Source organism: Biomphalaria glabrata, chromosome 10 (assembly GCF_947242115.1).
Source record: "Biomphalaria glabrata chromosome 10, xgBioGlab47.1, whole genome shotgun sequence".
Taxonomy (NCBI): domain Eukaryota; kingdom Metazoa; phylum Mollusca; class Gastropoda; family Planorbidae; genus Biomphalaria; species Biomphalaria glabrata.
This window is the reverse complement of record NC_074720.1, coordinates 12157786-12172061: the sequence shown is the minus strand read 5'-3', so window position 1 is coordinate 12172061 and position 14276 is coordinate 12157786. Positions and strand designations below refer to the sequence as shown.

At 34.2% G+C, this 14276-nt stretch overlaps 1 protein-coding gene across 2 annotated transcripts in view; it reads left to right on the top strand.

Moving 5' to 3' along the window:
- Window positions 1-9773, top strand: part of LOC106071946 (CD9 antigen-like) — a 58519-nt gene extending 48746 nt beyond the window's left edge. Inside the window, exons 5-8 of one of the 2 annotated variants that reach the window (XM_056043271.1) lie at window positions 942-1031; window positions 6380-6463; window positions 6684-6736; window positions 6944-9773. In XM_056043271.1, the coding sequence (XP_055899246.1) occupies window positions 942-1031; window positions 6380-6463; window positions 6684-6736; window positions 6944-6950 (234 nt within the window). In that variant the 3' untranslated portion in view covers window positions 6951-9773. Of the gene's footprint in view, window positions 1-941; window positions 1032-1081; window positions 1184-6379; window positions 6464-6683; window positions 6737-6943 lie in introns of both variants that reach the window. The other variant, XM_056043270.1, reaches the window with a different exon arrangement.
- The last annotated feature ends 4503 nt before the right edge of the window (window positions 9774-14276 follow it).

Sequence of the window (14276 nt, the reverse complement as noted above, 5' to 3'; positions counted from 1 at the left end):
GGGGTTCTCTACCTGTGGGTCACGACCCTCTTGGGGGTCGATTGACGATTTGCCAGGGGTCGCCTAAGACCATCGAAAATATGGATTGTTATTGTCTATTCTTCTATTGCTGTATGTGTGTGTGTGGGAGGGGGGTCGCATCAGAGTGGTGGATTGTAAAAAGGGGTCGCCGAGCTTAAATGGTTGAGAACCACTGCTCTAGTCAAATGTGAATATTCGTTTGTTATGAATCTCACTGCTCTATTTTGTGTCTGTTCCAGTTTCTTAATGTTTTCTTGAGTTGAGGGGTCCCAAACAGAGGATGCATATTCTATTATTGGCCTAACCAAGGTTAAAATTGTTATCATGTTGTTGAATTCAGAAATACTGTACAATTATTTAAAGTACTGTGGCATTTCAATGAGACCTATATAGCTAACCCCATTCATTAATATGCTGTTTTAAGCTGTGAAAAATATCAAGTATAAGACATGAAATTAAAGATCCATTGCATTAAATTGTTTTTTTTTTAACATTGTTTCCAACATTCAATCAATAGTGGTAGCACCAAGGTTACATTTATTGTATACTTCTTTGAACTATAAAAAAAATAAATTTTAAACTAATTTTTAATATAGAACTGATGGTTTCTTTAAAAAAAAAATGAATGCAGTTCAGTAGAGATTTGTAATATTTTAAAAAATTTTCTTATGCTTGGCTTATGTAATTATTGCTATACGTCTGCTAAATAGGCTCAACTCAATAAGATGGCCCAATCCATTTTAAAATATTCTTTCAGAAAAATTCAAAATTGAGGGGAAATTAACTTTTTCATGTTTCATTAAGTTCTTAAGAAGGCCCAGAATTAAACAGGGCTACATTATTGAGGTTCGACTGCATTTTTTTTTTTTTTTTGCTTCAGGCTTTTATCTATAGACTTCATATAAGTTTCTCGCTTTCAGTTTGATTGCTGTGGTTACAATAAGGGGGACTTGGACTACACAGAGGTACCAAAGGTTCCCAAAAGCTGTCATCGAGATTATTACACCAAGGTAAACATTGCATATCATTTATTAACAGGCCTACTAAATTGTGTTTACAGTTCCACTGTTGTGGCTACAAGAAAGGTTTTGCAGATTACTCTTTGACTGAAACAGTAGTTAATAAGCCAGTGGATTCATGTAGTCCTACTGATGTCTTGAAGGTAATATTTTTTGAATAAGACATGTTTATTTTTTAATAAGGAAGCAGTGCTGGATTTACTTATAGGCGACAAAGCAATAGCAGCAATTCTCTACCTGTGGGTTACAACCCACTTTGGGGTAGAATAACACTACTTTTACAGGGGTTGCTTAATTTCACCAGAAATTATTTTGGTCTATTCTAACATGGGAAACTTAACATTGTACATTGACAAGTTTTTCCATTAGTAGTTAATATTTTTTTGTAGGCGCAATTGTCAATCAAGTATAGGTGTTGCAGACAAGTAAATCATTCTAACATTTTAATTATCACCGTATAAATATTGTTAACAGTTTAAGTAAGGTATATAAATGATTTAAAAAATTAGTTTCTCTTTTATTGACTACAATAGCACTTTGTGTACTGGACAAAGTTGGTTTCTTTTTAGAAAAGTGTCACGTAGCATAAAGCAGCTATCGCATTACGTTTATTTTTAGTTTTCTGCAAGCGTCTGCAGAGCAAGGCCATGTTTTATTATTGACGAATTCATGGAACAAGCATGCTTTCTTGGAACAGAAGCAGGCACGTAAATTCGATCAAAGGAGCAAGGTTGATTGTTTCTAAATATAGTATGAGGTAGATGACAGCATCCATGGTATGAAGGGGTTCAATGAACCCTGGCCCACGACCATTAGGAGCCCACAGCCAATTTAAAACTACACGAATTGGAATGTCTTTTGGTCAATATACAGACTAATAGATTTTTTTGTCACGCATTAAATTAATCTTTTAGAACAGATTTTTTAACCCAGGCCCATACTTGCTATGCACATAAGTCAAATGATAAGTTGAAATATTCTGTTTTTCACTGTTAAGTGGTGATACTGACTTAAATGTTGAGACAATCTCTGTTTCACTGCTATGTGGTGATACTGACTTAAGTGTTGCAAATGTTTGTTCTAGTTCAACTCTTGTCTTAATTTCTATTTTCTCTCAAAAATGAAGATCTTCTGTGGCCTGTTATTTCTTGTTTCATATTTATGCCATGTGTAAGTTTCAGCCCTGCATGTCCAATGTAATGAATTTATTTAGCCATTTATATCTATTAGTAATTTTGTTTTTTTTTAATTCTTCATGCAGTTAATTACCACAAAATAAATGAAAAATGTAATTTAATATTAATTAAGAGCCTACAAAAGGAATGTAAAATATTTGTGTTTTGAAAGCTAAATAAACTTAAAACATAGAAGTTAAAAAATTCCAACAGGATCACCTAAAACAATGGTGGACAGGGCCGCTGCTACCTATTGTGTGCATTGCACGCAGGTGGCCAACATTATTCCAAAGTTCCTTTTTTTTTTTTTTTTTTAAATTTTTGGTTTAATAATAATTAAAAATTACAAAAATATTAAAATGAATTCTAATTACTCCATTATCCTTTGAAAATATTAACAATATTCGTACATAAGAAATAATTATGGAAACTAAAACAAATAAAATAGAGCAGCATGGGTTTTTCCATAAGCGCCTGCTCTTTTGTGGCCTTGAATTTTTGCGGGTTTTTTGTAATATTTGTTTTGAGTCGAATAGCCCTTCCTGTAAATAGATCTATTACGGTAATTAAAAAGTCAATTTTAAAAACATTTTCACTGGGGTGGGGATGCTAGTTCCTCTCATATGGAGGGGGACAATGCAACGTCCTGACAAAAAGGGGTGTTATGGAGTGTGTGTGTATCCTAAGTGGGGGTGGGAAGAGGTTAAGCGATTGATTGGTGGTTATGCAGTGAAATTAGCGTACCTAGTGCAAATGTGAGACGATCTTCTTCTAGCCAGCTTTTTGTTGCTGAGCTGTCAGCTCTTTTGCAGACTGTGCCAAGGAAAAGTAGTGTGCTGTTTTCTTCAGTTGTTCAGCACTGCCGTACAGGGGTTGGTTATGTTGGGCTGTAGTGGTAGTAGGGTCTGCCTAAGGTGGATTAGGAAGTGGCATTCAAATAGGATATGGTTTACAGTTTCATAAGGGTGGGCACAGTGTCTACAAAGGGGTAGTTGTGTGGGATTTATTTTATAGAGATGGTAATTTAACCGTGGTGTGTGTCCTGTCCTTAGTTGGAAGATTGTAGATTGCTCTTTGCAGAGGAGGAAGTTAATACTGTCCAGTTTGTTAGGCATGTTCATTTCTTTGTACATGGCTCTGCCTGTGTTTCCTGTGGTTGAGCCACTCCTCTTTGTGGTTGTTGATTAACATTGACCTTAGGGTGAGTTAGTTAACAAGTCTATCTGGTTGTTCCATAGATGATCCTGCCTTTGAAAGATTATCTGCCCTTTCATTTCCCATGACGCCAATGTGTCCAGGGATCCACTGTAATGTGATGTTGATGTTTAATTTTGTCATCATCTGAGTATTATCACTATTAGTGTTGTCAACTCTCTTGGGCTTTTTGAGGTGCTGCTCTAAAGTGCTTGAAGAGTGGATTGGGAGTCTTTAAATACAACAATATCTGATGGTGATTGTATCCCTTCATGTAATTTGTTTATGATTGTCTGCAATGGTAGACGATCTTAAGCCATGAAAGAGTAAAGACTTTTTTTGTTGTGTTTTTTTTTTTTTGTGAGCTAGATTTTGTTTAAATATTAGTTTATTTCATTACTATTAGAACTATATATTATCTCAAGTTAAATCATGAATAATAACAGTTATATTGAGTTTTTGTTCACAAAGAAGTTTGTTCAAGTTATTTAAAGTTTATTTGTTAAAAAATATAAAAGGCATTCATCGGTTCAGTTGTACTAGCTGTTTAGAGCTACAAGCCAACAACCGACTAAGAACATGGGGGAGGGGGGATACAAAAAAAAAAAGGTTCAGATCCCTTGCCGACTTGAGCGGAAACCTGTCGCATCTTCAATTCTATCTCCAGGAAGAACTTTTTGCAATGCTTTAAAAGTATGTAGGCAACACAATTTCTGGAAAAAAAAAACACAAATGTTTAGTGAACTTTCATGACGTAACTTTGGACTCTATACACAGTGTTAAATGAATATTGTTATAAACCTGGTGGTGACACAGAGGGTTGTAGGCTGTGTGTGTTTTTAGCCTACGCAAATCGCCCCAGTCCAGCGCTAGACGAGCGGTCAACCGTGACCAGTGACAGTACAAGCCAGTTCGGCAACGACCAGTGTGTAAATATTACACACGCAAGTCACGGCGATTGTGATCATTCTGAGTGGTCAAGAACATTCCATCCGATTATAGAAGGCCAGTAGAGACCCTATTTAAGAGCGAGTTTGTCAGACTTCAGGACACTTCACGTTACCTTGCAATTTGACCAGATGAGGCGAAGTTAGAGACAGACGGTGTGTGAAGTCAGGCAGAGCAAGGCTAGGTTTTGGACAGTTAGTGTGATGTTGTTGCCAACTGTACAGTATTTGTAATGTATTTGAAATTAAATTAAATGATACTTTGGATCCCTGAGTTGTGAGGTTCTTTAAGTTCGTTGTGTCGTGTGGTGCAGTTTGAAGGGAGCCTGGATAGTAGGAGAGATCGTAACAATATAAATGAAAAATAAAACATAAAAATTGTGACTAAGTTTCTTTTTCTATTACATTATTAAAAAAAACTAATGGACTTCACTGTGGAAGCCTCTAGGCTCCAGCTTCTAAAGGGGGCTCGAACGAAAATATTGTTATCTAGGGAGTCGCCACCCGGGAATGTGAGAAACACTGCCTTACTATGTTTTATTTCAAGTCATTGTATAAGTGACTTTTACTTTGGATTATTTACTTTGTACTAAACTCAAGAAAAATATTTAGCGCTGAGTCTTCATTTGTTGAATAAATTTGTGTGTTAATCTGAATCCGTGCATGTCAGATGATTGTGGAAACAATGCACATTTCTCCAAAATACAATCATGATTATTATGAAAGTGTACGAACGTTGAAATAGTTTCACTGTCAATGGCTTTTGTATTTTGAGTTTTTTGTTTTTGTTTTATGCTTTAACTTACAATAATAAACAAGTTAATATATCCACGTCCAGACCATATAACACTGTTGAGCGGTCAAAGTTATTGAGAAATTGTGTATAGATCATGATCAATTACACTGTTCATTGTAATATACCTGCCACAGTTCATCAATTATAATCATCGCAAATACAGAAGCATAAGCGAGTAGTCATAACGAGATCAGTTTTCAATATTTATCACAAAGAACCAAAATGTCAGGTTTCTGAATGCAGGTATATTCGAAATTGTGATTCTTAAATCAAAGGGCATTTTTAGTGCAGTGTCCAGCTCAGTCTTAACGGATTTTTTTTTTTCTAGAAAAAAAAAGGAGGGGGGGGGGGCATTTTAAAATTTTGCACGCAGGCGGCCACAGCCCTGATGGTATAGATTCGTTAAAAGAAATCAAAATCTGTTTTTACCTTTCCTCTTGCATTATTAAGCACCCCAGGGAAAGACAGAAGTTTACCAATCAAAATTAAGCTGTACTCAAAAGTTTCCCAGTACAACTTCAGTTGCATTCATAGCTGGTGGTCTTCAAACTTGTGTTACAGTTGTAACAAGGATGCTTAGAGTGTATAAGAAAATCAAACTTTTGAGGGTATAGGCTATAGAAGATTGCTGATTAATGTATCAATATCAGAATAAATATAGAAGCCACCAAATTTGTATCAAACATGTAAATGAACAAAATAAGTTTATTCTACACATGATTCTCGGCTGCACAAAATGCATTCATGTTGTGTTTGGACTCACTTAAATAAAATGTTAAAAGGCTGCTTTAATAAGCAGAAATGTCATAATTAATCCATCTTATGTAAGACTTTATGTATTAAGTTATTATTAGTATCTGTAATGTTGCTTTGTATGACAAACACAAAGTGTTATCTCTTATTCATTCTTTTAACACTGGCCTGGTTCCTTCTATTTTCTTCCATTTTTCACTTAAAGATTTTTAAAAAAAAAGGATTTTTGTAGTCAACCTTTCACTGCCTTGTCATATCAACTTGACCTGGAACTTAAACTACCAATTTTTTCTTTAGAATTGACAGTATTGGCTTTCACTTAGTATGTCTTTCTTTCCACATCTCACCAGAATGTAAATGCTCAATTTGGTCTACATTTCTTTTATATTACGCCTAAGTGAATCATTATAAAATTTCATTTTTAAAAGAGAAACACATTAATAGTGTAAGCATCTTAAATTTCCTTTTCCTCAGCCATGCACTACAGCTCTTTACAACTGGGCTGAAAGTAAGCTAATCATCATTGCTGGAGTGGCTATTGGTATTGCAGTGGTTTTGGTAAGTACGTTTAAAAACATTACATTGTTTACATTTCTTACTTAATTATTTATTGTACAAATGATATGGAATAGCTAATTGGAAAACTGTTTGTAGCTGCACAATTAAATGGCATGGTCTTGGAACTTAAGCATCTGATAACGCTAGGTCCACTTCTCAACCATTTAATAGGTAATGTTTTACTGAGTACACTATATCATTGTCATTCTTTTATTTCCAGATACTGGGCATGGTGTTCTCGATGGTGTTATGTTGTGCAATCAGAGACACAGTGTAAGCTCACATTTTGTAACAAACTTATTGCAGAGCTTATCCTTAATTGTAATTTAAATATGATTTTTCAAAAATCAAACATGGTACCATAACCAGCTTTTATTTATTGACAAATCTATCTTTTATTTTTATTTATTTGTTTTAATTTCTCTGATATTTCTTTGTCCAAGTGCTTAACTATTAAGTGTATTCAATTTTTGTTTTCAGAGCATAAACTGGTGGCCCTCTCTCTCTCTCCCTCTCTAGTACAGATGTGCTCACAGATAAAAGTAGTAGTACACTGTTTAAACAAATGTCAAGACTGAATAGAATAACTCATATCCTAACTTTGTGTCATCTGTGTATGTCATAAACTTTTCTTTTGTACTATATAATTATTGCATTGGTTATTTTTGTAATGAATAGTTAGTAAATATTAACATTAGTTATAAAAAAAATTTTTTTCCTTTGTCATATTTGTAAAGTTTTTTTTGTATATTTGAGAATAAATTATTACTTTTTCTGTATTGTAACAAATTTTTTTATGACAGATTGTTTTTTGTTTTTGTGGTATGTTTGTGTTTTCTTGTGAGAGGGAATAGATTTCATATGGTATCTGATTCAATCAAATATTATATTATCGGATAGCTACATTTATAGTGCTATGATATTTTTGAATATTTCATTCATTGTTAGGTGACTAGATAAACTTTGCATAAAAAAGAAAAAACTTAAACAAAATATTTTTATATGGCTCTTTATTTGAAAAAAAAAAAAAAAGAACTATATAAGAGAAATGTATATTTAAAAAAAAAAACAAAAAAAAACTAATGATGTGCCTTTGTTTTTATTAGCATGGAAGTGTTTTCACAGGACCTTATCTAGATATATTATTTTCATATGTAATATTTTACAACTCATTGCTTGAATTGAATCTTATGTTAGTAGTTTAGTAGTAGAGTTATTCTGACCTATAAACATGCATTTGTATAAAGATGGCTTCTTTTTCTTAGACCCACACTCCTAGTAAACTGATTGCAAATCTGTAATAATTTGTTTCTATTTACATTCATATTCATTTCAATATCTTAAGAGTAGTACTTTCTTGGTAACAATACTTCAACCGTATTAGCATTTTTGTGTTTTAGGCTGTTAAGGTATTTGGAAATAACCAATCAAAAGTTTTCAATTTTTTTTTTAATGTAATGAATTAAAGTCAATTTTTTTCCTGTTTTAAAAGACTTTTGAAACTTGTTAGAACTTATGTTCTTACATGATGACCTATTCTGAGCTGAAAAAGAATCAAGACAAGGATTACTATTTACTCCCTTGTTATGTTAGTGAAACAGATTCCTCAAGCCAATCATTGCACAATGATCTCCACCTAATCAGTTAGCCATTCTTACTTCACATTTTTCTCTTCTTTTATATGCGTGTATATTTTTTGTACATAAACATTTTCTATTATAAACATTTTGTTGCTTTTCTTTGAACTATTCTTTTTTTTTTTTTTTTGGTCAGTTTAAATGACATCTCGGAACAACAGCATCCATGTTTCTTTTTACTTTGGCAATAAATACTGGTAGCTAAGGATAAAGTTGCCTTTTACTTGTTTCATAAAGTATGCCTGACCAGTGGTCGTCCAAGTCTGTACTTTTCCTTTTCCCATTTTGTATTCTTAATTGTGAGTAAATATTTGTGCTGCTTAACCCCACTAGCTGAGCTACTTCAGTCCCAAATCTATTGAACAAAATCTTGGGCCTTGTATATTTAATCTCTAAATTCTACAAATAGGCCCATACTTGTCTTATCTAGTAGTTGGTATGTTTCAATACTCCAGCACAAAGAGCCTACAATAAATTGGCAATATATTCAATTAATATTCCACCAGCAGGTCCACACTATCTGTATGTATCATTATCTTTATCAGAACACTCTCCTTTTCCTGGTATATTGCAATTACTATACCCTAGTAGGGCTACAGTATCTTAGTATTTGATTTTAAGTCTAATGCATATGAACTACCAGGACACTGTGGGTCCTGTATCAACTATATGTTTCATAAGAAAGTTATTTTCATTGCTAGTTTTAGACACTGGTTCTCTCCCTTTAGGACATTATTTGCTAAAATTTAAAAGACCTATAAATTTAATAAAATTTAATAAAAATGCTGATGTACATATATAAATTCATAACTAATTAATATTAGCCTTCTTTTTCAAAAATCTATCTAAAAATCCTTTGTTTGCATATTTGAATGTGTATTTAAAGGTATATTAAATATCTATACATATTATCTTCTGTATCCAATTCCTCTATGTGATCCATTTGTGTATTCTTTTTTAAGCCTATTTTTTATCAAGGATTTTATTCAATCCTTCTTAATAAGTGTTCTGTGTATTATTATAAAACTTGCAGAAATGACAAAAAAACAATCTTGGTCCTCCTGATTTGTATGTATCTAGGCCAGGCATATGCAACACCAAGTAGTAACTCTAAGGATGATGATATTTTGTAGACAGTAAATTCTATGGCCTTCTTCAGTCCTGAACAAGAATGAATCATTTCATAGAAATGAGATGAATGCCTGGGCATTAGCTATGGTCTGAACGATGTTGCCCACACAGCCGTTCCCCCTCCCAATGCAGTTGATGGATCAACAAGCTCTGTTACAGTTTGGGGTCAGCTGCATCACATGCTTTGCCAGGGTGTAGCACTGAGTGCTGCATACTGCCCAAGGGTCACTAGCTCCTGATTTTTCCTCAGGGTTGGCAGTAAATATTGATGTCATATTAAAACAATTTTTAAAAATCTATATCAAATTATTATTCATAATCAATGTGTATGATTAGTTTATAAAAAAAAAATTATGAACTTGAAAATATTTAATTTATCTACTTACAAAATTAAAAGAGTTAGAATAATCATTTTAATGTAAATTTTCTGTCTTTGCTTGTGTTGTCTGGCTTACCAGTTATAGAACAGCTCAACTATTGCTAAAAAAAAATTCGCTACATACTTTTTTTTTTAAAGTTTGACATTAAAATTTTATTTTTAATTACTTTTGTTTTGTAATTAGTTTTCGTGTACATTCAATTCATTCCTGTAAATAATTTTATTAGCGAGTTATGTTTAACTCTTTCTCTCCTAACTGACGATACCAGCGTTGATTCCACCAGAATGTGGTAAATAATTACGGAGAGAAAGAGTTAAGTCAGTTTTCCAATCTTGTCTGATTGCATTAATACATTGAAGCTCGGGAGCGAACAGTTTTTTTTTGTGTTGGCCAATGGTTTTTGATAGATTTTATTCTATATACAACAAACATGACCAAGTCAACAAAGACTGATGATGGTGAATATGCTGTTTACTTTGTCCTGCCATGAGATTTTTAGACTCAGAGCCAGTTCAAAACGTAAAAATGTTGGTTGTTATTTGGTTATGACTACTTTAGTGAGTTTTTAATTATCTCAAATTCACGCGTTGAGTCTAGCAAAAACTGAAGCATTTTTAGCGGTATCTGGAAAGTAATAGCCGCTATTAGTTTTGTGTGGTCTGTCTGTCCCTCCATTTCGTTTAGAACTTAAACTATTTTGTTTAGAACTTAAACTAGAAAATATAATAAAATCTGATATTAGAACTCAAAAACTAGAAAATATAATAAAAATCTGATATCATGATATTTTTTAAGTTCTGATGCAACGGCAGGTTTTTTATCGTCAGAACATTTAATTTTACAATTAACAATGCAAGCAGTTTTACAACTATTTAGTATTAATGGGTAAAAGTAGGGGAGACTATTTAATAGGCAAGGGAGTTGAGTTATTAACAAGTTTATAACACATTTCAGGAATTGTTTTTTTTAATTTGCAAATACCGGTAATATAATTATGTATAGCAAGAAAAACAGTTACAAAAATAGTTTAAAAAAAAAATAAAGCTCATATTAAGTGTAATTGTTTGGGACAGTCATGTTTTTATGCATGATTGGTCTAGATCTGTGTGATTAGAAATATTTTTACAAAGCTTCTATCAACTCACTTTGTCTGGTCAAAAGTTAGTACACGATATTTCTCTGACACTCAATCTCCGATCAAGCTAATATTTTACACAATTATTTCTTTTACCTGACAACACAAGAATTAATTTTAAAAATTACCCATTAGTTAATTAACTTTTGGTAATTAATTATTTTGTTTGGTATCTCGAACAAGGGAAAGAAATCTTATTTGACTGAAGTGGTGGACTAGCTGAGTTAGCTGATTGCTCCAAATTGGGCCCCGAAATTTTCATTTAGCATATCACTATCAGTTGTGGCTCTTGTCGCAGGCTTTGAAAGATGTAGGACTTAAAGGGTTAACATATTTAGTGTATTGTACGATTGACGTCACTTTAATGAACCCACTGGCGCCTATTGCGTTTGAGTTACTTCTAATGTAATTAATAGTAATAGTTGTCATTTGTAAATATATATATTTAGAAGAAGGGCCCCGCAATTTGTAAGGCCGGCCCTGGGACCACGAATATTTGTGCGATGGGCTGACAATGACATAAGATTCTCTTTAAACTCGGGCCCCCTAAGGCGCGGGGCCTGATGCGTTTACCCCACTCGCCACCCCCTAAGGGCTCTGCTGAGTGGCAAGACTACCTTTCAAATAACTAAGTTCTGTTGGAAATCGGTGCAATCAGTGTAGAAGCACTACCTGTGTGTGTTTGGAGTGACTTATGCCAAAAATGATCTCTTGTTTTTGTTTTTTTTAGGCGAGCTTAAAGGAGGGGCGCGTAACAGGTGTACCCCCCCCCCTTTTTTTTTTCAGAAGCGCTATAAAACCAACTCGCTTCAGTTTAACCTCTCTTTACAACCCCACACTCTGCCGCGACCCCCCCCCCCCTCCCGCTCAGACACACAGCAATAGAAGAATAGACAAAACTATTCATTTTTTCGATGGTCTCTGGCGACCCCTGGCAAATCGTCAATCGAACCCAAGGGGGTCGCGACCCACAGGTTGAGAACCCCTGCTTTAGGGCATTGAAGAAATCAGCTGGCAAAGGTGGCTAATGAAGTTCGGACAGAGACATTTGAGGCATATGTATCTTAAGATCATCAGGTTATTCAGCCAATGTTTATTGTAGCGTGCCTCTGTAGAGATTTTAACAGAGCAATGGTAGGCATACTGAGCTCGGGACCCTTCTTACATGAGAAACCTAAGTCGGTTGAAAAAAAAATAATTAAAAAATGTCCCTTGCAAAACAAAATGTCGGCTTCACATTCCCTTATCCACACGTGTCGCCCTTGACCGGTGGGCGTGGTCCCGCTACAGTTTACATTTAATATGCATATTTTATTCCACAAACGTTAAGAATCGCTATCAAGACCTGATATAAGCTTGATATTTCTAAGCTATTTGAGAAATGGAGTCCGATGACGATGAAGCTATTTGAGATATGGGGCTCAAGCAAGGGCGGACTGGGTGTCAAAACCGACCCGGGCATTACCATTCGATTCGGCCCACGACTTGATTGCAAGTGATATACATAAAACTGAACGCATATAGGGCTTATGCATTTCTACATGTAAATAGACTAAGGGGCTATAGGAAATCTCATTTTGTAAAAAAAAAAAAATAAATAAAAATTCTACACTGCAATCTCAATCTTAATCAGTTTATTATATTATTTTGATAGAACTAAAAGAGTAAATTAAAACCTAACCCTTGATGGCTGCCTATCATGGACGCCCGCAGGAAGTTTTGCAGAAGGGGTGCAATAGTTGCCACATGGCTCAAAATTGTAACTTCAACTTTCTTTCAGGGTCCCGTTTTAGATTTGCTTCAGTATGTTCACACAGTTCGACCTCTATAGGACTATAAAATATATATATATAGGTCTTGTGCTGCTTGTTAATCTCTTAGTGTGTTAATAGAATTGAAACACACAGAAGCACGGTTTACGGATCTAAGCTAATTCATTGACTGCAACTATCCCTGGGAGTGTATTGGGGGGGGGGGGGGCTAGCGGATGTCGACTCTAAGCTATTGCATATATGTTGCAATCTTGGCTTTTGTAAATAGTTTTATCCTGTAAATATTTAATGTCACTATCGGTAGCCTACTAGTTTTTGTTTATTTTATACCATAGACATCCATCCATCCCAGTGGCGCTACAGCCCATGGAGGACTCTGGCCTGCTTCAACACATCCATCCATTCAGATATCTCCTGGGCCTTTCGTCTCCTCACCCTAACCCCAAGCTGTTGCAGATCTGCCTCCACATCATCAATCCATCGCATGCGGGGTCTGCCTTTGGGTCGCCTGCCTTTTGGTTCGACCATAGAAACTCTTTACATAAGTTAGTCGACTCGGTAATATTTTAAATTCCGATAGCATTTTTAAATTCTATAATAGGTTCTTCTTTATTTATATATATTTTTTTTAAAAATAATTTACGGTCGTGATTTAGGCAATCTGCATAACTGCGATAGTATTCAAATGTAACTCGTTAGTGCTCCTACTGTCGTGTCTAAGGGAAATAACCGTACCTTAAATTTAATAAATAAGAAAAATAAAATATACACAGTAACGTCCCTTTATAACTCAATAATAATGTTGTTATATATTAGACAGAAAAGAGATATAGTAAAATTATATCTATATTGCATCGCTAGTAAACTCGGAACCATATCGTAATGACTGTCCCGAACGCAAAAAATTTACCACACGGTCCACACGAGACAGCTTACTGGTTAAAATATTCCTGCCTACCATATACAGTTAATTCATGCAAAATTCTATGAATTTTTAACTTATTAAGAACATATTTATATTGATCTAGTCTCTTAAACATAGGCAATTTTTTTATTTTTAGAAACATATAAGCACTTATAGATGTATCTTGGTGGGTTGAGGAATGCATTTAAATCATCTTCTTTTTTAAAGTAATGTTTGTACTATATATACAAGATCTAATAAAAGGCTATATTAATTATTATATTTATTCCTCTTTTCTATAAAGTTTTGAGTGTATGTTCTATTTCCTTGAAAGTGTGTGAGCATAAAAAAAAAGGGGGGGGGGGAGGGCTGCACGATATTTGGTTCAGACTCAGATTGTATTTTATGAGAAGAATATCTCTCCATCATTGTATAGTTTCGAACTCTTTGTCCATTGTGCGTTGAAAAAAAAAACAACACAAATTACCATAACTATAAGGAATAAAAAGTTGTTTTTTTTTTAACAGCTTCGAATCTACGAACAACTGCTATCATTCTGATGTTTATTATATTATAAGAAAACCGCTAAATTTGAAAGACTATTATAGGCTGGGTTCTTATTGATACATATAGCAACAAAGTGAAAGCTGGATCGACATTGTCTCATTATAGGCCATTGCCTGCCGGACGCAGGCCTTATTATATATCCTCGTTTTGTCGGCAGTCTGGCCACCCTAATCGTTATTTAGATCAGGATGTAGATAAATCTACATTATTGCGTCTGAGATGCGCGCGTCTTTCTAATATTCCGTCAACCTGCTAGTAGATTTTTTAAGCAACTCTATTATTACTTT